Raw genomic sequence first — 26,119 nt, forward strand, 5'->3', positions numbered from 1 at the left:
ATGTTATCCCACTTCTCTTCAATGGCTGTGCAAAGTTGCTGGATATTGGCAGGAACTGGAGCACGTCAATCAAGAGCATCCCAAATATGCTCAATTGGTGACATGTCTGGTGAGTATTGCAGGTCATGGAAGAACTGGGACATTTTTACCATCCAGGAATTGTGTACAGATCCTTGCGATATGGGGCCGTGCATTATCATGCTGAAACATGAGGTGATGGCAGCGGATGATTGGCACGATAATGGGCTTCAGGATCTCGTCACGATATCTCTGTGCATTCAAATTGCCATCGATAAAATGCAATTGTGTACGTTGTCCATAGCTTGTGCCTGCCCATACCATAACCCCCACCTCCACGATGGGGCACTCTGTCACAACGGTGACATCAGCAAACCGCTCGCCCACACAACGCCATACACCTGGTCTGCGGTTGTGTGGCCGGTTGGACGTCCTGCCGAATTCTTATGGTAAACGACGTTTACCGCCTCGGCTTATGGTAGAGAAACGAACATTCAATTCTCCGGAAAGCACTCTGGTCGACATTCCTACAGTCAACATGCCATTGTGTTGTGTGAAAAATCTGCATAGTCTAGAGTGGCCTTTTATTGTCCCCAGAACAAGGTACACCTGTGTAATGATCATGCTGTTTAATCAGTTTCTTGATATGCCACACCTGTCAGGTGGATGGATTATCTTGGCAAAGGAGAAATGCTTACTATCAGGGATGTAAACACATTTGTGTACAACATTTGAGAGAAATAAGCTTTTAGTGCATATTAAGGAACATTTCTGGGATATTTTATTTCAGCTCATGAAACATGTTACGTTCATTATAATTCCAACCCTCCGATTTCCACAGACAAACCCATCTTTTCCAGTCCACTACCATTTTACTATTTCCTTTTTCAATACATGATGGCTTACGAGGTTCTTAACCTCTCTATTTGTACCATTTCTACCGGGATTGCCCTAAAAAATATATCTACGAGTAAAATCCTATTTCCCATTGATTAATTGTGGTTTTTCAGATCTCCTAACAGTACTGTTTGTAGGTCCATCTGAACACAGAAATTATGACTTAACAACCAGTCCTGGACCTGACACCAAAACGGAGCCACTGAAGGACAGAACCAAAAGAGATTATCTATTGGTTCTGTTTCCTAGTGGCAGAGTCTGTTCGATGCCCCAATATATTGAGCCTTATTTTTGTGGCGAGAATTTTATATAATAGTTTAAATTGAAAACAATGGATTGATGTGTCAATTGTTGTTTTGTATATCAGTTCATAAATCCGATGCCATGATATTGGGACATAAAAACATCTGTTCCCAACTATCTTGAATGTTATGTGGCATAGTTGTCAAGGACACTCCAAGAAACACTCACATCAAACCACACCCCCAAGCCAACTAACGTTTGGCTTCTGTCATGGCACCAGCATTTCTTGAGGAGGAAGCCAAAAAACAAGCCCTAAATAGCAGTTGCAGTTCCCCTTTAATATTTAAGTTTTAACCCTCCAAGCTCATGTTCGTTATATAAGTATGCCCATTGAACTTTATCTGGTTTGCCATTCCAAATAAAATGAAATTTCTTCGAAAAATTATTCTCCTGGAGTCAGTAGAACCATGAACAAGTATGATTTGTTTCAGCATCTTTAGAGAATGCAAATGTATGCTTATGTACTCTAAACGTGCACTTTTTTTCACCGACATAAAAGTTGACAGTATTTCATTTTCAACCACAGAAAATAGGCCTATGCATCCAATACTTAACTGAAATACAATCTATCAGAAACATGTTGGATTGTTGTCACACATTTTCATTTCCTTAAACCGGTCAAAATGATTTTGTATGGAAAATCCCCAGGTCTCTAAATGTCCTCGCTCCAGGAGAGAAGCAGACATTAAAAGAGAAAAGTATTGTAACTTCAAATTGTTGATGATAGATTCATTCTATGGATTTACGTCTTTATTCTGGTGAACAAGGCTTTATTTATTATTCTAAAGCATTAATTAATGACAGAAGATAAACTTTGTGTAGCCTAACATATAGCCTACCAAATGTTGTAAATTATAATCAGAAAAATATCTAAATGATGCGTAAAAACATACTTTTTTTTCCACACCCACTGTCAATTTAGTATTTTTTTTTATTGAATGACTGCTTATTGAATCGGTCTGTACCAGTCTGAACTTGTGAAGTTTGCCACTGAGGAGATCATCACATTAGCATCACATTTTTTTATGAAGGTTTGTATTATTGGCTTATGAGAGTTTTCCCAGCTTGTCCCTGTGGGCAAGGTATTGTTGTGGTTATGGTGGTGTAAATCAATAGCATTCACTAGGGAGGGGCTATTAAAGTCTTCTCCCACGTGAAGAGGATGTTGATTAAAGAATCCCTTTGAGCCGTGGTGGAGAAGGTTAGAGAGGAATCAATACCAGAGCAAGGTAAGAGAGTTCTCTAAGTCTTCTCAGAGATAGAAAGCGATAGATCGAGAGAGAGAGAGGTCTACAATATGGACATTTTTCCTTAGTATTTGCTACAACCTATTTTTAGGAGGATTCAATTTGATTTTTAAAAAAGTGCTTGCTTTAGCCATTCTGATGATTTTACCAACATAGATGATTACTGATGTATTCAGTATTGAAATGATACTGATTTGAATGTTCTATTTCTTTCCTATATTCTATTAATCTCCATTCCAAATGAAGGGAGTTGTATCTGTGACACTCACTCCTCTCGCTGTATCTTTCTTACACGCCATACCTCTCTCCATCAATCCCCCCTCTCTCTTACTTGCTTGCTATCCTCGCTCTCCTTTCTCTTCTCTAATCTCCTTTTCTCTCTCTCCTTCTCTTTCTGCTTGTGCTCAAGCTCTGCTCTCCCGTTTACTCTCTCTTTACCTCGTTTATTTATTTTCTCTCAGCCTATTTTCTCTCAGCCTTGTCCATTCTCTCTTTCTCTCTCTCTCTTTCTCCCCCTATCACTCTCTCTCTCTCTCTCTCTCTCTCTCTCTCTCTCTCTCTCTCTCTCTCTCTCTCTTTTCGTCTTGGAGACGGTGCTGTGCAGCTCCCTGTCACTCTGCTCGGTTTACGTGCTATGCTCTGAGCTGCCGTGCTGTGCTGCGCTCCTCCTCTCCTTCTTGCTTCTCTCGACTCTCTTTCTCCATCACCTTCTGTTTGTTCTTTACTCTGTTCTGCTCTGCTAGTTTGGATCGTATGCACCGGGTCGACTGGGATACTGGGATACTGGGATACTGCATGTGGAGAGAGGGCTGGATGCTTCAGGTGCTCGGAACTCGGCCGTCGGACCCCGTGGATCTGTGGGGTGGGAAGGGAGGGGAGGGGTGGGGGAGAGAGAGAGAGGGGAGGAAGGGCACCCAGGTGAAGGAAGGGCTGACCTGCCGTGGAACAAGGATGAAGGTGGTGGTCTGGTGTTGTGGGTCATGCTCTGCCGGGATCTGAGTTGTTCTATTTGGCTGGAGACCCCGTTGCTTTGCCCCCCCGGAGGGGCTCTTTTCCTGGAAAAGCCGGGAAAAGCCAGGCGGGAGGAGCGGGAACCATGAACCAGCAGCTGGATCCTCCGCGGCCAATCAACTGGACCATCAGGAAACTGTGCGCCGCAGCCTTCCTACCATCCGTACGCCTGCTCAAGGTATGGGTACCAGAGGGGACTGGGGAGTGGAGGAGGAGAGAAGGTTGTGTAGGAGGAGAGGGACGATGAATGTAGGGGGTGGGGGGGGGGGGGGGGGGGGGCAGGTGGGGGAGTTTGAGATTGACATAAGAGGGTGGTTAAGAAAAACCTAAAAGTACATTTACACAGGAATATGCTTCTCCCAGATCTGTTTATTCTGTCTCACCTACTCCTATTTGGTTATTGGCAAGACAACTCAAACAGACCAGGCGGGGACCAAAGTGTCACAGGAGGAGGTTACAAGTAAGAATAGCCATTATACTGTGTACAATGACTGGTGAAGATATCTGAGCAAATAGTGTTATATCCAATCTACACTGCCCTGTTTTTGGTTTGGCATTTTTTTGCTACAGTGTTAGGAGCTAGTAACACAAGCATTTTTCTGCACCCGCTATATCTTCCAAACTGTGTACACGACCAATAAACTTTGATTTGATTTGTTTGATTTGATTAGATGTGTGATTCATTCTTGATGTGCCTTCCTTGAGGTTTTGCTTAGCTGTGTGAAAGTGACCACGCTGTAACAAATGTTCTCTGGTGGTGGGTGCCGTTTATGATTAGGGAGGACGATTATTATTTTAAGAAATTATGATCATGGCCTTATTTCTATTACAGCATATTGGAGCTCAATATAATGAAATCACCAGCACACACAGTTCACTTTCACAGCATCATCACATCTACTGCTCTCCTCCTCTGATATTTTCACTTCGCTTGTGGACTTCAGTGCACAACACAACAACTGTCTGGGACTAGGCGAAAAACCCTATAACTATAACTAACCAATGATGTTCTGTATATAACGCCTGGATGACTGACATGAGGCGATGTATTGAAGCCACCTCCCAGCCATCTTGGTACTCATCCTCCATTGGAAAAACAGATTTTGGAAGCTATATAAATGCATTTATTGATGTGTACATTCATTTTTGACAGATTTATTCTGTTATACCTTAATGCATACTTTTCAATTATATTATGTTAGCTAAAATTAAGTATGTTGTTTGAAAATACTAATGTTACTGTCCACACTAAAACAAAAAAGTACTTAAATACATGTAATTTTGTCAGTTAAACATTGGATTGAAATACTGTAGAATTACATTCATTCCTATGGAGGACTGCTCCTACTGGGGAGTACCAATATGGCTGAATGCTCCTACTGGGGAGTACCAATATGGCTGAATGCTCCTACTGGGGAGTACCAATATGGCTGAATGCTCCTACTGGGGAGTACCAATATGGCTGAATGCTCCTACTGGGGAGTACCAATATGGCTGAATGCTCCTACTGGGGAGTACCAATATGGCTGAATGCTCCTACTGGGGAGTCCCAATATGGCTGAATGCTCCCACTGGGGAGTACCAATATGGCTGACCGGTGGCTTCAAAGCCTCTCAATAGCCAAAACATAGCATCAGCAAACCAGAGTTTATAAACACCATTGGAACTAACCCACAGTCCAATCCATGTGTATAGCAGTTTAATAGTTACCCGGTGGCAATCATTTAATTTAACCGAATGCTTACCTTGACTTGCATCAAAGCTGGGACCGAGAGACTGAAAAACAGCTTCTATCTCAAGGCCATCAGACTGTTAAACAGCCATCACTAACATTGAGTGGCTGCTGCCAACACACTGACTCATCTCTAGCCACTTTAATAATTAAAAATGGGATGTAATAAATGTATCACTAGCCACTTTAAACAATGCCACTTTATATAATGTTTACATACCCTACGTTACTCATCTCATATGTATATACTGTACTCGATACCATCTACTGCATCTTGCCTATGCCGTTTGGCCATCGCTCATCCATATATTTTTATGTACATATTTTTATTCATTCCTTTACACTTGGGTGTATAAGGTAGTTGTTGTGAAATTGTTAGATTGCTTGTTAGATATTACTGCATGGTCAGAACTAGAAGCACAAGCATTTCGCTACACTCGCATTAACATCTGCTAACCCTGTGTATGTGACAAAGAAATGTTGATTTGATTTTAATTTGACTTGGAAGAGTTGAAATATTGGACCAGCTAGCTAACATAAATATTATGCTTCTCTGTTTGAGTCAGGTTGTTGAGTAGGCTAAATTAGCTGTATTAGCTAGCTAAGTAAGCGAAAGTGAAGTTCTCCCTCTCTGCCTCTACTCAATTGTTTTAGAAATTAATTTGTTCAAAATTGCTCAACTATTGTCTTTCTCTGTTTGAGTCAACTACTCACCACATATAATGCACTGCAGTGCTAGCAGGCTCTAACATATGGTTTTAGTACTAGATTAATTCTCTGATCCTTTGATTGGATGGACAGTGCTCTGATAGGTTGGAGGACATCCTCCGGAAGTTGTCATAATTACTGTGCAAGTCTATGGAAGGGGTTGAGAATCATGAGCCTTCTAGGTTTTGTATTGAAGTCAATATACACCGAGGAGGACGGAAGCTAGCTGTCCTCCGGCTACCCTACAGAGTGCTGTTGAGGCTACTGTAAACCTTCATTGCAAAACAATGTGTTTTTAATGTTTCACTATTTTTATAGTGAATGGTTCTCCTCTTCCTCCTCCTCGGAGCCTCCACTGGTTTGGTTGTGTGCCTGTGTTCACTGTATTTGCACATTGTATGAGAGGGAGTGATAAATGTGATTAACATATGAGGCACATTTTTGGCTGTCACAAGATATTTATAGACCTGTTTATAAACTGTCTTTATTCATTGGCTAGTGTGAACATGTTAAAGGCTGTTTATAACCATGCGTTTTGATACACATTATTATAGAGCTCTTGTCTGTGTTCTCCCCAGTCTTCTTTTGATCTCTCAGCATCAAAGTCTCACAGCAAGTACTGTATCTCTATGATGTTAAACCAGGCCAGTTGAATGTGTGTGTGTGTGTGTTTGTGGACGTGTTTGTATTTGCATGTGTATAGCTCATTGAAATGAATCCTATTGTAATCACTGATGGGGTCTGTGTGCATGAGTGTATAAGGCATTAACAGAGAGATGGGAAACATCTGTGTGTGTGCATTGATGTGAGTGGCTTTCTAATCACTGATGGGTCTAGATAGTGTGTCTGGTCCATCTCAGGAGATGTCAGAATGGCAGTGTAAGTTCAGCCTAATAAGCCTATCATTATCATGTGTGCACATTTATGCCCCTCAAGCCCTTTCCCAGTCTCCCGTGGATTTGACCTAATTACCTGGCTACCATGTAAAGCATTGTCTAGTGTGTGTGTGTGTGTGTGTGTGTGTGTGTGTGTGTGTGTGTGTTTGCGTTCGTGTGGCTGTTAGGCAAAAGGTACAATCACTGAAAGCACACCCATATTCGCATTTGCTCGACATACTGAAATAAATAAATCTTACCGTATTACTCCACTCCTTTTTACGAGACCAAAAATAACATTTGGTGTGTCATTGAACTGCGAGAAATACTTAATTCTGCAGGAGTTAATTTCATATAAGGTTACATGAGAGATGTTACAGGACTGTCAGTGTTCATATTTCAGGTAGAATTCCATTTAACCCATCTCAAGTTCAAAGGTATGGTTTTAGCCCTCTCATTTCAGCTCTCTCATTTGATGGCAAAGTAAACATGTTATAATGTGACGTATTAGTATCTCACAATATCAGGATACTTCACCATAAACAAGTCATTCACAACAATATTCAAAGTAGGCATAGTAAGAGAGACATTAGTCTTTCACAGTGTCAAATATTTTAGTAATATCCATACATACAGTAATGGCAGTGTAGTAGAATACATGGAATACTTGTACAGTTGTGCAATAAGAGGCAACAGAGTCATCTTGTGACAAGAACATGGAGAGAGTAGATACTTTATTGTCAATCGTTTAGAACAGAAATGTGTCTTCTGCTTTGCCCAACATCATGCAGTGCAGCAAACACCTGGTGAAGAGCAATTGTGCCTTAGTCAAGGACACAATGTCAGGAGACGGTACATGGAGACAGTACATCCAGCTACCAGTTCAGTTCCATACCCATTTTTGTTACATCCTGGGCATGAACCATTGTAGCCATGGCACCGCACTCATTCATTGCTCCTGTAGTAGCCTAGCCCTGTAGTAGCCTAGCCCTGTAGTAGCCTAGCCCTGTAGTAGCCTAGCTTAGCAGTGTTTACTGATCCTGGTCCTTGGGACCCAAAGGGGGGTACATTTTTGGTTTTGCCTTAGCACTACACATCTGATTCAAAACAAAGCTTGATACGTTGATCATTTGAATCAGCTGTGTAGTGTTCAGACAAAAATAAGATTTTGCACCCCTTTAGTTTCCCACGACCAGGATTGAGAAACAGAGGCTGGAGAGGCAGACCAGCAGCTGGAAGGTTGCTAGTTTAAGCCCCGGGCCGGGCAACACAGACATGGGAATGCAACTGAACTGGCAGCTGCAGGGCTGTTGGTCATTGATCCCATGTACCATCTCCTGCCTTTGTACCCTTGAGCAAGTGGGAATTCCCCAGTGGGAATACGACGTGATAAAGACATATTTTACTGGTTGAAATCTGGTCAGGGTGTCTTATAATCAGGTCACTACCAGATTTAGTCGTCTTTTTCCTGACATCTTTATGATTTCCTGAAAAATACATCATATTTTGGTTGATATCTGTTTTTTGGTTGAAATCTGATTGAACTACTGATCAGTTATCTAAATGCTACTAAATGAATAGACTCCAATCTATATAAACATGTGCATAGTGTTTGTGGGCCATGCGCCCATTGCATATAAGACACTAGAACCATTACCATTGTACACATTTGATTAATGTTTTTTTTAGCAGGGACTTGGGGGAGACTTGGGGGACTCAGCATGGACTCGGACTCTGGGGGCTTCATGTGGGCCGTGCTTTTCAGAGACAGGCAGAATCATATTTCTCTGGGCTCTGGCTAATGGTACTCGGGCATAATCAACTTCAGCCTATCCGGCCCGATCATTTTTTTTCAGGAGTAGGGCCATTTGAGGTTTTTATTTTCACAGGCATTCCCATGATAGTACGAACTGGCGCGGCAGGTTCCAGAATTTCCAGCGTAGCGCCCGGGGGAGGTAAGCGGGGTTCTCGGGACACTGGGGTAGGCTGTGAAGAAAAGCTGCTGATAGCGGGGTTGCTGAGAGTCTGGGGGATTACTGGTGTAGCCCGCTGCCTAGAAGGGAATCTGCGGAATTTCTCCAGCAATGTATCAAATGCCTGGTCATGGCGTTCTGCCAGGGTATGGAGTCCCTCCATAAGGCATTGCAGTAAGTCCTTGTGTCTTCCAATGGGGGCTCCGTGCTGGGAGTCTTGAGAAAAGGAAGACTTGAGAAAAAGGAAGATGGGAAAGCACGCTGGTAAGACCTGACAAGACTAACTGGCAACAGACAAAGAGAGAACACAGGTATAAATGCACTGGGGATAATGGGGAAGATGTGCGACACCTGTAGGGGTGCTTGATCAGTGCATTGCTTGAGCATTCCATATAGCACATGAGACAACTACACCACCACACAACAATGCCACCACTTGGAAACAACAAAAGCCTCTCAATTTAAAAGATTTGACTGCTAAGTTTTCTTAATTTGGCGATGGTTTGTTAGGAGAGAGAGAGAGAGAGAGAGAGAGAGAGAGGGAGAGAGAGAGAGAGAGAGAAGGAGAGAGAGAGAGAGAGAGAGAGAGAGAGAGAGAGCGCAGTGGTCTAAGGATAGCTGTGCCACTAGAGATCCTGGTTCGAGTCCAGACTGTCACAGCTGGCCCTGACCGGGTGACCCGTGGGGCGGGGAACAATTGGCCCAACATCGTCTGGGTTAGGGGAAGTGGCGGGCCGGGCGCATGCACGCTGACATGGTCGCCAGGTGTACAGTGTTTCCTCTGACACATTGGTGTGGCTGGCTTCCAGGTTAAGTGGGCATTGTGTCTAGAAGCAGTGCGGGCGGCTTGGTTGGGTCGTGTTTCAGGGTACGCACGGCTCCCGTCCTTCGCCTCTCCTGAGTCCGTACGGGAGTTGCAGCAATGAGACAAGACTGTAACTACCATTTGAATACCACGAAATTGGGAAGAAAAAGGGGTAAAAAAATATAAGAAAAAAAAGCTGTGTGTATGTGTTCTGTGTGAGAGAGAGAAGGGGGAGAGAGAGATGATGATCACAATAACTTATAGAAAAGATTATCATCATGTCAACATTGTCATTCTACCTGTGAGTGTGTGTGAAAGAGAGAGCGATACTTTTTACAAATCGGCAATAAGCTGGAGTCAGGTGGTCATTACCAGCTTATGATGAGGTCTTAACTATGACCAGTAGGCTACATACAGTGGTATAAAGTAAAATTACTTTAAACTACCACTTAAGTAGATTTTTTGGGTATCTGTACTTTACTATTTATGACAACTTTTACTTTGCTACATTACTATATACAGTGGGGAGAACAAGTATTTGATACACTGCCGATTTTGCATGTAGAGGTCTGTAATTTTTATCATAGGTACACTTCAACTGTGAGAGACTGAATCTAAAACAAAAATCCAGACAATCACATTGTATGATTTTTAAGTAATTAATTTGCATTTTATTGCATGACATAAGTATTTGATACATCAGAAAATCTGAACTTAATATTTGGTACAGAAACCTTTGTTTGCAATTACAGAGATCATATGTTTCCTGTAGTTGTTGACCAAGTTTGCACACATTGCAGCAGGGATTTTGGCCCACTCCTCCATCCAGACCTTCTCCAGATCCTTCAGGTTTCGGGGCTGTCGCTGGGCAAGAAGGACTTTCAACTCCCTCCAAAGATTTTCTATTGGGTTCAGGTCTGGAGACTGGCTAGGCCACTCCAGGACCTTGAGATGCTTCTTACAGAGCCACTCCTTAGTTGCCCTGGCTGTGTGTTTCGGGTCGTTGTTATGCTGGAAAACCCAGCCACGACCCATCTTCAGGGAAGGAGGTTGTTGGCCAAGATCTCGTGATACATGGCCCCATCCATCCTCCCCTCAATACGGTGCAGTCGTCCTGTCCCCTTTGCAGAAAAGCATCCCCAAAGAATGATGTTCTGGGCTGATCCCTAGTTCTGGGCTGATCCCTCACCTTCCTCATGATCATTGATGCCCCACGAGGTGAGATCTTGCATGGAGCCCCAGACCGAGGGGGATTGACCGTCATCTTGAACTTCTTCCATTTTCTAATAATTGCGCCAACAGTTGTTGCCTTCTCACCAAGCTGCTTGCCTATTGTCCTGTAGCCCATCCCAGCCTTGTGCAAGTCTACAATTTTATCCCTGATGTCCTTACACAGCTCTCTAGTCTTGTCCATTGTGGAGAGGTTGGAGTCTGTTTGATTGAGTGTGTGAACAGGTGTCTTTTATACAGGTAACGAGTTCAAACAGGTGCAGTTAATACAGGTAATGAGTGGAGAGCAGGAGGGCTTCTTAAAGAAAAACTAACAGGTCTGTGAGAGCCGGAATTCTTACTGGTTGGTAGGTGATCAAATACTTATGTCATGCAATAAAATGCAAATTAATTACTTAAAAATCATACAATGTGATTTTCTGGATTTTTGTTTTAGATTCCGTCTCTCAAAGTTGAAGTGTACCTATGATAAAAATTACAGACCTCTACATGCTTTGTAAGTAGGAAAACCTGCAAAATCGACATTGTATCAAATACTTGTTCTCCCCACTGTATGTAGTATATTAAAAAAAAATTGCTGTTCATATTTGAAAATATATTTACTCTTTTCCCTCAAACTTTCCCTCAAACACAAACTTCCTCTTTCTTTCATTCCTTCATTCCCTCCCTTCCTCACTCACTTACTCACTCAATCACGCTCACACACACTCACTCACTCACCATACAAGGTGCCAGGGCACATACACCATACGAGTGCCAGGGCACACTGGACCTACCTAAAGGATTTGGTGTCAAATTAGCTCTGGAGGCAACAACAGAACTTAATGGAAAATAAAAATAATGTGCAAACCCCCCTGAAATAGAGAAGGGGCTATACAGTGCCTTGCGAAAGTATTCGGCCCCCTTGAACTTTGCGACCTTTTGCCACATTTCAGGCTTCAAACATAAATATATAAAACTGTATTTTTTTGTGAAGAATCAACAACAAGTGGGACACAATCATGAAGTGGAACGACATTTATTGGATATTTCAAACTTTTTTAACAAATCAAAAACTGAAAAATTGGACGTGCAAAATTATTCAGCCCCCTTAAGTTAATACTTTGTAGCGCCACCTTTTGCTGCGATTACAGCTGTAAGTCGCTTGGGGTATGTCTCTATCAGTTTTTCACATCGAGAGACTGACATTTTTTCCCATTCCTCCTTGCAAAACAGCTCGAGCTCAGTGAGGTTGGATGGAGAGCATTTGTGAACAGCAGTTTTCAGTTCTCTCCACAGATTCTCGATTGGATTCAGGTCTGGACTTTGACTTGGCCATTCTAACACCTGGATATGTTAATTTTTGAACCATTCCATTGTAGATTTTGCTTTATGTTTTGGATCATTGTCTTGTTGGAAGACAAATCTCCGTCCCAGTCTCAGGTCTTTTGCAGACTCCATCAGGTTTTCTTCCAGAATGGTCCTGTATTTGGCTCAATCCATCTTCTCATCAATTTTAACCATCTTCCCTGTCCCTACTGAAGAAAAGCAGGCCCAAACCATGATGCTGCCACCACCATGTTTGACAGTGGGGATGGTGTGTTCAGCTGTGTTGCTTTTACGCCATAACATAACGTTTTGCATTGTTGCCAAAAAGTTCCATTTTGGTTTCATCTGACCAGAGCACCTTCTTCCACATGTTTGGTGTGTCTCCCAGGTGGCTTGTGGCAAACTTTAAACGACACTTTTTATGGATATCTTTAAGAAATGGCTTTCTTCTTGCCACTCTTCCATAAAGGCCAGATTTGTGCAATATACGACTGATTGTTGTCCTATGGACAGAGTCTCCCACCTCAGCTGTAGATCTCTGCAATTCATCCAGAGTGATCATGGGCCTCTTGGCTGCATCTCTGATCAGTCTTCTCCTTGTATGAGCTGAAAGTTTAGAGGGACGGCCAGGTCTTGGTAGATTTGCAGTGGTCTGATCCTCCTTCCATTTCAATATCATCGCTTGCACAGTGCTCCTTGGGATGTTTAAAGCTTGGGAAATCTTTTTGTATCCAAATCCGGCTTTAAACTTCTTCACAACAGTATCTCGGACCTGCCTGGTGTGTTCCTTGTTCTTCATGATGCTCTCTGCGCTTTTAACGGACCTCTGAGACTATCACAGTGCAGGTGCATTTATATGGAGACTTGATTACACACAGGTGGATTGTATTTATCATCATTAGTCATTTAGGTCAACATTGGATCATTCAGAAATCCTCACTGAACTTCTGGAGAGAGTTTGCTGCACTGAAAGTAAAGGGGCTGAATAATTTTGCACGCCCAATTTTTCAGTTTTTGATTTGTTAAAAAAGTTTGAAATATCCAATAAATGTCATTCCACTTCATGATTGTATCGCACTTGTTGTTGATTCTTCACAAAAAAATACAGTTTTATATCTTAAAGTTTGAAGCCTGAAATGTGGCAAAAGGTCGCAAAGTTCAAGGGGGCCGAATACTTTCGCAAGGCACTGTAGATGTTGCATTAGATTGATAAATTCTGTATTTGTTTTGTAGGCTGCCACCACCGCCATCCTGGTTAAGCAACACTTGCATAGCATCACCTCTCCTTTGCTTGAAGGAGAACTGGTCACAGACTCCTCTGTCTAAATTGTTTTTAACACACATCACGTTACATCTCAAACTAAATAAAGTTAGCTCTGAGGTGCTCTTGCAATCTTTACATGACCTTATGATCTACTATTATGGATAGCCTACAAAATTGTACTCTGTAATGGATATATTTGAAACAGTACTTAATAACAATACTTCATTCTAAACATACTTAAGTAAAAGTAAAATTACTCACTTTCAGTCCTCGGAAAAGCTACTCAATTATAGTAACGAGAGTATTTGTATTTGAGAGTGTGTGTGTGTGTGTGTGTGTGTGTGTGTGTGTGTGCGTGCGTGCGTGCGTGCGTGCATTTTGTTGTGTTATAGCTTGAATTCTTTCTCTCACTCATCTATTACAATACCCAATAATGACAAAAGTAAAACATGCTTTAATAAATGTTTGCAAATTTAATGAACATGAAATACAGAAATACAATATCTAATTTACATAAGTATTCACACCCCTGAGTCAATACATGTTAGAATCACATTTGACAGCGATTACAGCTGTAAGTCTTTCTGGGCAAGTCTTGAAGTGCTTTGCATGCCTGGATTGTACAATATTTGCACAGTATTATTTTTAAAATTCTTCAAGCTCTGTCAAATAGATTGTGATCATTGCTAGACAGCCATTTTCAAGTCTTGCCATAGATTTTCAAGCCGATTTATGTCAAAACTTTATATATGCCACTCAGGAACATTCAATGTCGTATTGGTAAGCAACACCAGTTCATATTTGGCCTTATGTTTTAGCTTATTGTCCTGCTGAAATTCCCTTGGTATCTTCTAACCAGCATCCTTGCCCACATTGATTTAAAGGTAATTCAGAATAATGATAATGATGGACCTCCCAAGTGGCGCAGTGGTCTAAGGCAGTGCATCTCATTGCTAAACTGCATAGAATCAATGTAGTCTATGATCTACACTGCAGACCCTGGTTCGATTCCAGGCTGTATCACACCCGGCCATGATTGGGTGTTCCATGGCGCACAATTGGCCCAGCGTTGGCTGGGGTGGGACGTCATTGTAAATAAGAAATTGTTCTTAATTGACTTGCCTGGTTAAATATGTATTTTTAAAAACGGATGTCTGTCAGGGTGGGTGTGAACAGTGAAAATAAAGATGAGATTTAGAGATAGCCAAAAGTGTTGGATGCTCATGGGTCCAGTGTGCGATGGTAATTCAATAAGTCTGTGCCATGATTAATTCCGATCCTAACTGGTAATTAATCAAGTTCTCTGACGTTTTTAACCAGTAATTAAATCCCCCATTAAAAGAGTTTCCCTTCGACCTTCAACCTTTTACTGCAATGAGTTAAATCAGAGTCACAGTGTCTTAAACAAATCTATGTTGAAACAACAGTATACACCTCACAAACATGGTTATGGGCTTTAAAAAAAGAAGACGCCTGTACCATGTCAGATGTTGAACTGTATTACATTTTGAGTTTGCATCACAATATTACACTTTATATACATCACAGAAGAGTGAAATATAACAAAACCGTTTGAAATAGAAACACCAGATTTTTGCCGGGTTTTTGAAATAATGTTCATTAATTATGAAATTCTAAAAAAGGTGACCGACAGCCTCGATTCGGTCTTATGTAGCAACATTTGAAATTGTGTTTTTTTACATTGGATAAAAGTAGAGACACAGAGCTAGAATATGGTATGTCATACACTGTAGTTGAGGAACAATGGGAAAGTAATTCTGCTTTGAAAGTTGATAATCCCATAACCCCACGTTTGAGAAAATGGCCCTTGAATGTTCTGGTACAACTGCTGGAGAGCTGTTCTTTGTCTACACCAATTCAGAATCGTTCACACCCTCTTAAGCCTTTGCCCCATCCATCTCTTTAAGGAATCATATGTGAGGACATGTGGTAAACACACGCTATAAGAAAATCAATGTTATTTGTAACATGCACAGGATATAGAAAACGGTGTAAACTGTACAGTGACGTGGTTACTTGCATTGTAGCAATATCAACAACAGAAAGTGTCCAGATCAAAATATTGAATCAATATCTTATCATTATTAGATGACCCTTATTGATGGGTCACGTGAAGGAAATGATATAAAACCCCACATCTAGCTAAGTGGATGGGTAAATATTGTCTAGACATGAAATACAATATCAAATCAAATCAAATTGAATTTGTCACATACACCAAATACAACACCTTACAGTGAAATGCTTACTTACAAGCCCTTAACCAACAATGCAGTTTTAAGAAAATACCTCCCAAAAAAGTAAGAGATAAGAATAACAAATGATTAAAGAGCAGCAGTAAATAACAATAGCCTAGCTGGGGGCAATGCAAATAGTCTCGGTAGCCATTTGATTAGCTGTTCAAGAGTCTTATGGCTTAGGGGTAAAAGCTATTTAGGAGCCTCTTTTGCTAAAGTTATTGAATTACTTCTGTCTTTTCAGACAGTAATGAAATCATTCAGAATACTACACCAGGACTAGTCCTATAATTTAGCCACAGAGGATCAATATCTTATATACTGTATATTAAAAAAAAAACATGCCTAGCTGTGGATTGTGTAGCCCAATCACAGTCTGGAACCTGTGGCAAATCTGTCAGTGAACAGCATACAGCCAAAACCTTTCACAATATTTCAAATACAATTGCAGGAAAACACAGGTTGGAAAGCAAATGGATTCTGCTGAAAAGAGATGACTAATTTGGCTGTAGGCTATCAAATTATGTTATCAACTTCCAAATAGGCCTGTTGAGTGAACAGCATTCTTTTACAAAGTAAAATTGGAAACTGGAAAGATTTTTTTATGACTATATTGTTATTTTATATTTCCTCCTCATATTGTACAATATGTGTCTACACACACCAAGGCTATTGATGGATTCAAGACAAGGTCGTTTTTATTGATCTCAGATTCTCAGTTTGTCAGTGTCAAAGTAGCCTTTCATTTAGATTATTTGTGAGGTATTAAAAAATATTACGCTAATTAGTCTTCAGTCATTTAAAATGTTGTTGAATTGCGTGAAATGCATTTAGAAAGGCCACATTTTTTCCAGACCCTAGGCGTAAAAAAAAAGGTTGATCACTGGCCCGTGGTCCCAGAAGTAATCGCCTCCTGTCCTGACTCTCTTATGCACTCTACACACACACACATTCATTCCGGCTTCCCTGTATTTCAGAATGAGTTGAGCTGGCTGCTTGATGACAGTAAAAGGTTTTTGGTTAGGTGCACTTAGCATTATTAAATCAGCCTGATCAATTATTATAAGTGCTACCTTCTTCCTGTGTGCTTAGAATGTGGAGAGAGACACTTCCATCTGGGTGTAAGTAGTTGTGAATGTATGCCTCTGTGTGTGTGTGTGTGTGTGTGTGTGTGTGTGTGTGTGTGTGTGTGTGTGTGTGTGTGTGTGTGTGTGTGTGTGTGTGTGTGTGTGTGTGTGTGTGTGTGTGTGTGTGTGTGTGCGCGTGTGTGCGTGTGTGCGTGCGTGTGTGCGCGCGCGTGTGTGTGTGTGTGTGTGTTTGTCTTCTAAGGTGTGTTTATTCTTGAGTATTTAAATGTTGTTGATATTCTACATGCCTGTTAGTTTGTGCGTTCATTGTGGGGTAATTGATAGATGTCCAATTGACCAAAGGTGAATCAATACATACATTTCTCAATACACTTCTGTTTGATGATGTATCTATGTTTATGGGGTATATTACACTCAAGGCTGTTAGAGTAATGAAGATGTAAATTAAGAGAAGTAAAAGGATACGTAGGTACATTTCCACTTGTTCAGACTTTTGGCTTGTACCAAACGGGTTTGCTCTGGGTTATAAAACACCAAGAGTGAAGCTAAACTGTATTGTGAATCTAGTCCCAGATTAAGACTATAATGTGGTCTAATGAGATGAAGCCATTATCTGCTTTGTAAGGAGTATTACCATTGTAGAATGTGCCCATATTGAGAAAACTCATACATTTCAATATACACTGCTCCAAAAAATAAAGGGAACACTTAAACAACACAATGTAACTCCAAGTCAATCACACGTCTGTGAAATCAAACTGTCCACATAGAAAGCAACACTGATTGACAATAAATTTCACATGCTGTTGTGCAAATGGAATAGACAACAGGTGGAAATTATAGGCAATTAGCAAGACACCCTCAATAAAGAAGGGGTTCTGCAGGTGGTGACTACAGACCACTTCTCAGTTCCTATGCCTCTTGGCTGATGTTTTGGTCACTTTTGAATGCTGGCGGTGCTTTCACTCTAGTGGTAGCATGAGATGGAGTCTACAACCTACACAAGTGGCTCAGGTAGTGCAGCTCATCCAGAATGGCACATCAATGCGAGCTGTGGCAAGAAAGTTTGCTGTGTCTGTCAGCGTAGTGTCCAGAGCATGGAGGCGCTACCAGGAGACAGGCCAGTACATCAGGAGACGTGGAGGAGGCCATAGGAGGGCAACAACCCAGCAGCAGGACTGCTACCTCCGCCTTTGTGCAACGAGGAGCAGGAGGAGCACTGCCAGAGCCCTGCAAAATTACCTCCAGCAGACTACAAATGTGCATGTGTCTGCTCAAACGGTCAGAAACAGACTCCATGAGGGTGGTATGAGGGCCCGACGTCCACAGGTGGGGGTTGTGCTTACAGCCCAACACCGTGCAGGACGTTTGGCATTTGCCAGAGAACACCAAGATTGGCAAATTCGCCACTGGTGCCCGGTGCTCTTCACAGATGAAAGCAGGTTCACACTGAGCACATGTGACAGACGTGACAGTCTGGAGACGCCGTGGAGAACGTTCTGCTGCCTGCAACATCCTCCAGCTGCTGGCGGTGGGTCAGTCATGGTGTGGGGTGGCATTTCTTTGGGGGGCCGCACAGCCCTCCATGTGCTCGCCAGAGGTAGCCTGACTGCCATTAGGTACCGAGATGAGATCCTCAGACCCCTTTTGAGACCATATGCTGGTGCGGTTGGCCCTGGGTTCCTCCTAATGCAAGACAATGCTAGACCTCATGTGGCTTGAGTATGTCAACAGTTCCTGCAAGAGGAAGGCATTGATGCTATGGACTGGCCTGCCCGTTCCCCAGACCTGAATCCAATTGAATACATCTGGGACATCATATCTCGCTCCATCCACCAACGCCACGTTGCACCACAGACTGTCCAGGAGTTGGCGGATGCTTTAGTCCAGGTCTGGGAGGAGATCCTTCAGGAGACCATCCGCCACCTCATCAGGAGCATACCCAGGCATTGTAGGGAGGTCATACAGGCACGTGGAGGCCACACACACTACTGAGCCTCATTTTGACTTGTTTTACGGACATTACATCAAAGTTGGATCAGCCTGTAGTGTGGTTTTCCACTTTAATTTTGAGTGTGACTCCAAATCCAGACCTCCATGGGTTGATACATTTGATTTCCATTGATAATTCTTGTGTGATTTTGTTGTCAGCACATTCAACTATGTAAAGAAAAAAGTATTTCATTCATTCAGATCTAAGATGTGTTATTTTAGTGTTCCCTTTATTTTTTAAGCAGTGTATTTACCATAACCTAAAATGTACACTACATGACAAAAGGGACACCTTCTTGTCGAATATATCATTCTAAAATCATGGGCATTAATATGGAGTTGGTCCCCCCTCTGCTACTATAACAGCCTCCACTCTTCTGGGAAGGCCTCCACTAGATGTTGGAACATTGGCGCATTAGTGAGGTTGGGCACTGATGTTGGGCGATTAGGCATGGCTCGCAGTCCAATTCATCCCTAAGGTGTTCGATGGGGTTGTGGAGGTCAAGGCTCTGTGCAGGTCAGTCAAGTTCTTCCACACCAACCTCGATAAACCATTTCTGTATGGACCTTGATTTGTGCACGGGGGGCATTGTCATGCTGAAACAGGAAAGGGCCTTCCACAAACTGTTGACACAAAGTTGGAAGGGCAGAATCGTCTAGAATGTCATTGTATGCTGTAGCATTAAGATTCCCCTTTGCTGGAACTAACGTGCCTAGCCCGAACCGTGAAAAACAGCCCCAGTCCATCATTCCTCCTCCACCAGACTTTACAGTTGGCACTATGCATTCAGGCAGATAGCGTTCTCCAAACCCAGATTTGTCCTTCGGACTGCCAGATGGGAAAGCGTGATTCATCACTCCAGGGAATGCATTTCCACTGCTCCAGAGTCCAATGGCGGTGAGCTTTACACCACTCCAGCCAACAGTTGGCATTGCACATGGTGATCTAAGGCTTGTATGCATGCGGCTGCTCGGCCATGGGCACCAATTTAATGAAGCTCCCGACAAACAGTTATTTTGCTGAAGTTGCTTCCAGAGGTCGTTTGGAACTCGATAGTGAATGTTGCAACTGAGGACAGTACTCGGTAGTCCCATTCTGTGAGCTTGTGTGGCCTACCACTTGGCGACTGAGCCATTGTTGCTCTTAGATGTTTCTGCTTCACTATAACAACACTTACAGTTGACCGGGGCAGCTCTAGGAGGGGAGAATTTTGATGAACTGACTTGTTGGAAAGGTGGCATCCTATGGCGTTGCCACATTGAAAGTCACTGAGCTCTTCAGTAAGGCTAATCTACTGCCAATGTTTTTCTATGTAGATTACATGGCTGTGTGCTCGATTTTATACACCTGTCAGCAACGGTGTGGCTGAAATAGCCGAATCCACTAATTTGAAGGGGTGTCCACATACTTTTGTAAATATAGTGTATTTCAAATACATGTACATACATGTGCATCTTTGCTAAAATGCATGTAAATGAATGACAATTTTCCCTGAAATGCATGACTATGCATAGTCTACATGGTGGCCAAAGTGGTTCCTAATTTGGCTTCTTAAATTACTCTTTACCTATTAATCAATACAAATATATTTTAAAAAGCCCTAGGCTTTGAGTTGAACACAAATTATACATCGTACAACACTCCACAATATGTCAAAGGGTAGGTATAGGTCTTGTCCTTCCAATGAGTTAGTGGTGTTATGGTGTGTTTGTAAACCAAATGGGAAGTGGCAATTTTCCAACTGGTAATTACTAGTTAAATCCAACACGAATCTCCTTGTGACAGGGGGAATGGAAGCTTGGGCCAAATGTTTACTTTCAGCACACTGGACAGCGTACAGTGTGGTAGTGGTAGCCTTTAGGTGGAATGATGAGACAACGATGAGACAGCCTATAGGGAGGTCAGAGACCTGGTCGTGGGATGCAACTGCTCGCACTACAGAGGGTAATGCATACGGCCTAGTACATCACTGTGGCCAAGCTTTCTGCCATCCAGGACCTCAATATCAGGCGGTGTCGGATGAAGGCCCTAAAAATTGTGACTCCAGCCACCCTAGTCATAGACAGTTCTCTCTGCTACCGCACAGCAATCGGTACCGGAGCGCCAAGTCGTGGTCCAAACGGCTTCTTAACAGCTTCTACCCCCAAGCCATAAGACTCCTGAACAGCTAATCAAAGGACTACTCAGACCCCTCTTTTACGATGCTGCTACTCTCTGTTTGTAATCTATGCACAGTCACTTTAACTCTACCTACATGTACATATTACCTCAATTACCTCAACTAACCGGTGCCCCCCGCACATTGACTCTGTACCGGTACCCCCTGTATATAGCCTAGCTTGTTAATTTTAGCGCTGCTGTTTAATTATGTTACTTTTATTTTCTATTTTCTATTTTTTACTTAACACTTATGAAAATGGTTGAGAGAATGCCAAGAGTGTGCAAAGCTGTCATCTAGGCTAAGGGTGGCTACTTTGAAGAATCTCAAATATAACATTTGTTGAACACTTTTTTGGTTACTACATGATCCCATAGGTGTTATTTCACAGTTCTGATGACTTCACTATTATTCTACAATGTAGAAAATAGTAAAATAAAGAAAAACCCTTGAATGAGTAGGTCTGTCCAAACCTTTGACTGGTATTGTAGGTCTTTGTGACATATGTCTTTGTACCTGTACATACTGTATCTATCGCATCCGGTCCATTCTGATTGCTAATGATATGAGTATGTTTCACCATGGCATCTATGCAGATCTTCTATACGGTTTCTGTCCTCACTAGTATATTCAGGTTAGACCTTTTCAGACATTTTGACATAGACAAGTGTCAAACACTGAATTAGAATTCTATTGATATCTAGAAATCTAACTTTACGGTGTCCAGTCTCCCTGAGTCATGTGCATCTTTTCATTGATTATTTCAGTTGTCATTGCTCAACTCCGACAGTGTTTTGGCCTCTAACGCTTCGGCTCAGAGATTGTTTTACATCCGTTTTTCTCTCAATGAAACTCTTTTTGGGGATCCAATACCATGGCTTTGTTTGGTCCCAAGCTTGTAGAACACCTGAATCACTTGCTCTGAATAGGAGTTGGGTTTTTGGTTTGGCTTTTGGTTTTCCATTTTACTCCCGCTCTCTGTTTTTCTGACTCTCTCTCTAAAATGCGTTTAATCTCTCTTTCTCACCACTCCAGCAAAGCATATTATCTTTGTAGTGATGGTTTCTCTCATTAGGATTGAGTGGTAGCATCTTAAATCACTGGAGAGCAGTGTGCTGCTTCCATATATTTCCCAAAGCCAACACACACTCCCAGTACACAAGAACACACACACACGTGCACACACACTCTGAAGTCAGTTATCTGCTTCGTTCTGTAGAGAGTATTGTTTTGTTGTTTTTGTGTACTGATGTTTAGCGTAGCTCTCTGGAGCCGGGAGATAATAACCCAGTAATATAAGTGGATCAGTCCCTCAAAATGGACTTAATGGTTAAATGTCTGTCCCCGTTGGAGACGGCATACCTAATACAGCCAGTCTGGATTTTGTTAACGCTCATGTGCACACACGCACACGTTTGTTTTACTGTCCTTGATTCCCATTCAAAATAAGTTGTACCCTAACCCTAAACGTAACCCTAAAGCTAACCTTAACCCCTAACCCTTATTGTAACCCTAACCCTAATTGTAACCATAACCCTACACCTAACCCCTAAGCCTAAAATAGCATTTTTCTTTGAGGGGACAAGAGAAATGTTCCCACTGGTCTTAATTTTCCTTGTTTTACTATCCTAATGTGGTCCCCACAAGGATGGTTAAACCAACCAACCAAACACACACACACACACACACACACACACACACACACACACACACACTCTCTAACTGCAGAGCTCGGCTGACCTTTGAAACTGTGCTGCAGTATTAAGCCATCCTCCTCCTCTCCTCCTTAATAGCTGCTGTTAAATAGGCTTGATACCCGTGTCAGAGCGACTATCTCAGGGATTGACAGGGAGCATAGACATTGTTTATTTTCTCTTGCTCCTGTGTGGGGAAAGGGTGCTTACATACCCCAGATGGGGGGGGGAGATGGCTTGCTAAATTACATTTTTATTACGGATATGCTGCGGTTATAGGTACGAGGCGGAACCTTGAGTGTACAATTGATTTTCTACAACGGGCTACCAATTCAATAAAAAAACGTTATTTAGGCTACTTCAGTACATTCCAAAAAATGTCAGACCCTTCACTTTTTCCACATTTTGTTGCGTTGCAGCCTTATTCTAAAATGTATTTTTCCTCATCAATCTACACACAATAGCCCATAATGACAAAGCGAAAACAGGTTTTTAGAATTATTTTGCAAATTTACACTACCGTTCAAAGGTTTTGGGTAACATATCATTTTTTTTCCACAAGTCCTCAACTGGCAGCTTCATTAAATAGTACCCGCAAAACACGAGTCTCAACGTCAACACTGAAGAGCTGACTCCAGGATGCTGGACTTCTAGGCAGAGTTGTAAAGAAAAAGACATATCTCAGACTGGCCAACAAAAATAAAATATTAAGATAGGCAAAAGAACACAGACACTGGATTGGAACTCTGCCTAGAAGGCCAGCATCCCAGAGTCGTCTCTTCACTGTTGACGTTGAGACTGGTGTTTTGCGGGTACTATTTAATGAAGCTTCCAGTTGAGGATTTGTGAGGTGTCTGTTTCTCAAACTAGGCACTCTAATGTACTTGTCCTCTTGCTCAGTTGTGCACCAGGGCCTCCCACTCCTCTTTCTATTCTGGTTAGTGTTGTTCTGTGAAGGGAGTAGTACACAGCGTTGTATGAGAGTTTCAGTTTCTTGGCAATTTCTCGCATGGAATAACCTTAATTTCTCAGAACAAGAATAGACTGACGCGTTTCAGAAGAAAGTTATTTGTTTCTGGCCATTTTGAGCCTGTAATCGAACCCACAAATGCTGATGCTCCAGATATTCAACTAGTCTAAAGAAGGCCAGTTTTATTGCTTCTTTAATCAGGACACCAGTCTTCAGCTGTGCTAACAAAATTGCAAAAGGGTTTTCTAATGATCAAGTAGCCTTTTAAAATGTATAAACTTGGATTAGCTAACATAATGTGCCATTGGAACACAGGAGTGATGGTTACTGATAATGGGGTTCTGTACGCCTATGTAGATATATATATATATATTTTAAATCAGCTGTTTCCAGCTTCAATAGTCATTTACAACATTAACAATGTCTACACTGTATTTCTGATCAATTTGATGCTATTTTAATGGACACATTTTATTGTATTTTCTTTCAAAAACAAGGACATTTCTAAGTGTCCCCAAACTTTAACGGTATTGTATGTAAAATCGAAAACATATCTTATTTAAGTATTCAGACCATTTGCTTTGAGACTCAAAATTGAGCTGGACATGATTTGGAAAGGCACACACCTGTCTAAATAAGGTTCCATATGAGGTCGAAGGAATTATCCGTAGACCTACAAGACAGGATTGTGTAGAGGCACAGATCTGGGGAAGGATACAAAGAAATTTCTGCAGCATTGAAGGTTCCCAAGAACACATCATTCTTAAATGAAAGGAGTTTGGAACCACCAAGACTCTTCCTAGAGCTGGCCGCCCGGCAGAACTGAGCAATCAGGGGAGAAGGGCCTTGGTCAGGGAGTTGACCAAGAACCTGATGGTTACTCTAAAAGAGCTCCAGAGGTCCTCTGTGGAGATGGGAGAACCTTCCAGAAGGACAACCATCTCTGCAGCACTCCACCAATCAGGCCTTTATGGTAGAGTGGCCAGACGGAAGCCACTCCTCAGTAAAAGGCACATGACAGCCCTCTTAGAGTTTGCTAAAAGGGACCGAAAGGACTCTGGTCTGAAGAAACGAAGAGTGAACTCTTTGGCCTGAATGCCAAGCGTCACGTCTGGGGGAAACCAGGCACCGCTCATCACCTGGTTAATACCATCCCTATAGTAAAGCATGGTGGTGGCAGCATCATGCTGTGGGGATGTTTTTCAGTGGCAGGGACTGGACGGCAGGATCGAGGGAAAGATTTACAGAGCAAAGTACAGAGAGATCCTTGATCCTGCTCCAGACCACTCAGACTGGGGCAAAGGTTCACCTTCCAATGGGCCTACAACCTTATTAACACACAGCCAAGACAACGCAGGAGTGGCTTCGGGACAAGTCTCTGAATGTCCTTTTGTGGCCCAGCCAGAGCCCGGACTTGAACCCGATCTAACATCTCTGGAGAGACCTAAAAATAGCTGTGCAGTGATGCTCCCCATCCAACCTGACAGAGCTTGAGAGTATCTACACAGAACAATGGGTGAAACTTTATAGTTGCTAGCCATGCCGGCTGCCCATTCATTATATTGGTTAGGTTGACAGAGATTCGACCCTGTCGCGAAGTCTTTTTGTTCTATATCTATGGACGCGACCCAGTCGTTCGTTCTAAATGTTCCATTGCCATGCTGGCTGGAAAGGCTCTTATCCATTGCTTGCTACATGCTTTTTACAGTGGTGATTAAGTTAATGAATTGGCTGGCTGGGCGATGAGACAGTGGAATACGCAGGATTTCTCAGATAGAACAGAAAAAATATATGCATTTTTGCATCCTAGGCTTACCCGTGCTAATCACAATGCTTATTTCTACCAACCCATTGTAGAAAATAAGATTTTGAATGGAAATGAAATGTAGGTCCCCACGAGGATAGAAGAACATAACGTGTGTGTGAAAGAATGATGTGCACTTCATGTTTGTGTGCTTGCGTTAATATATTTTTATGTGATTTTTAAACACAGGTAGATAAATTAGTGATTTTCTATGTTTGTAAGTGAGCGGAGAGCGAGAGAGAGACAGATTGCATGGAAAAGTTAATGGGATTGTGTGTGTCTCTGAGTTATAGGCCATGCATTCAAAAATGGGGTTTCCTTCTCTTTCTTTCGCTCTGTTTTCTCTTGACTCTGCAGAACCATGGACATGTTCATGTCTTCTCCATCTGACCCAGAGCCTCGAGCAGTGTTGATAATAGTTGCTGTAAGGGATAGGGGTTCTTTGTGTGACGGGCCTGTTTGGAGTCGCTGTAAGATGATGCTATAGTTTGATGAATACCACTCAAGAGGTCTGCTCCATCTCAGGTTGAGACAAAGAGTGAGGAGGGCAGAACAACAGATTGTTACCTGTGGCTGAGGTCTCAGGGATTTTATCTAGCAACCGTTCGGTTAATGGCCGAACGCTCTAACCACTAGGCTACCCGCCGCCCCTAAATATATAGGCCACCATGACAAGACAATTAGATTCCTGTGAATGTCTGAGTGTGCTCTGTGCCTGTAAGCGTGTGCACATACTGTAGATCACACAGTCTGTTCTGGCGTACGCTCTCATTGGCATGCTTG

General features: G+C 42.2%; 1 protein-coding gene across 2 annotated transcripts in view; it reads left to right on the plus strand.

The window, feature by feature from the left end:
• Positions 1-3,075: 3,075 nt before the first annotated feature.
• Positions 3,076-26,119, plus strand: part of LOC110535806 (transient receptor potential cation channel subfamily M member 3) — a 208,449-nt gene continuing 185,405 nt past the window's right edge. For both annotated transcript variants that reach the window (XM_021621100.3, XM_021621102.3), the window contains exon 1: positions 3,076-3,654. In XM_021621100.3, coding sequence (XP_021476775.3) covers positions 3,562-3,654 — 93 coding nt within the window. In that variant the 5' untranslated portion in view covers positions 3,076-3,561. The remainder of the gene's footprint in view (positions 3,655-26,119) is intronic.

This window comes from Oncorhynchus mykiss, chromosome 11 (assembly GCF_057628025.1).
Source record: "Oncorhynchus mykiss isolate SJ-2025 chromosome 11, ASM5762802v1, whole genome shotgun sequence".
NCBI lineage: Eukaryota > Metazoa > Chordata > Actinopteri > Salmoniformes > Salmonidae > Oncorhynchus > Oncorhynchus mykiss.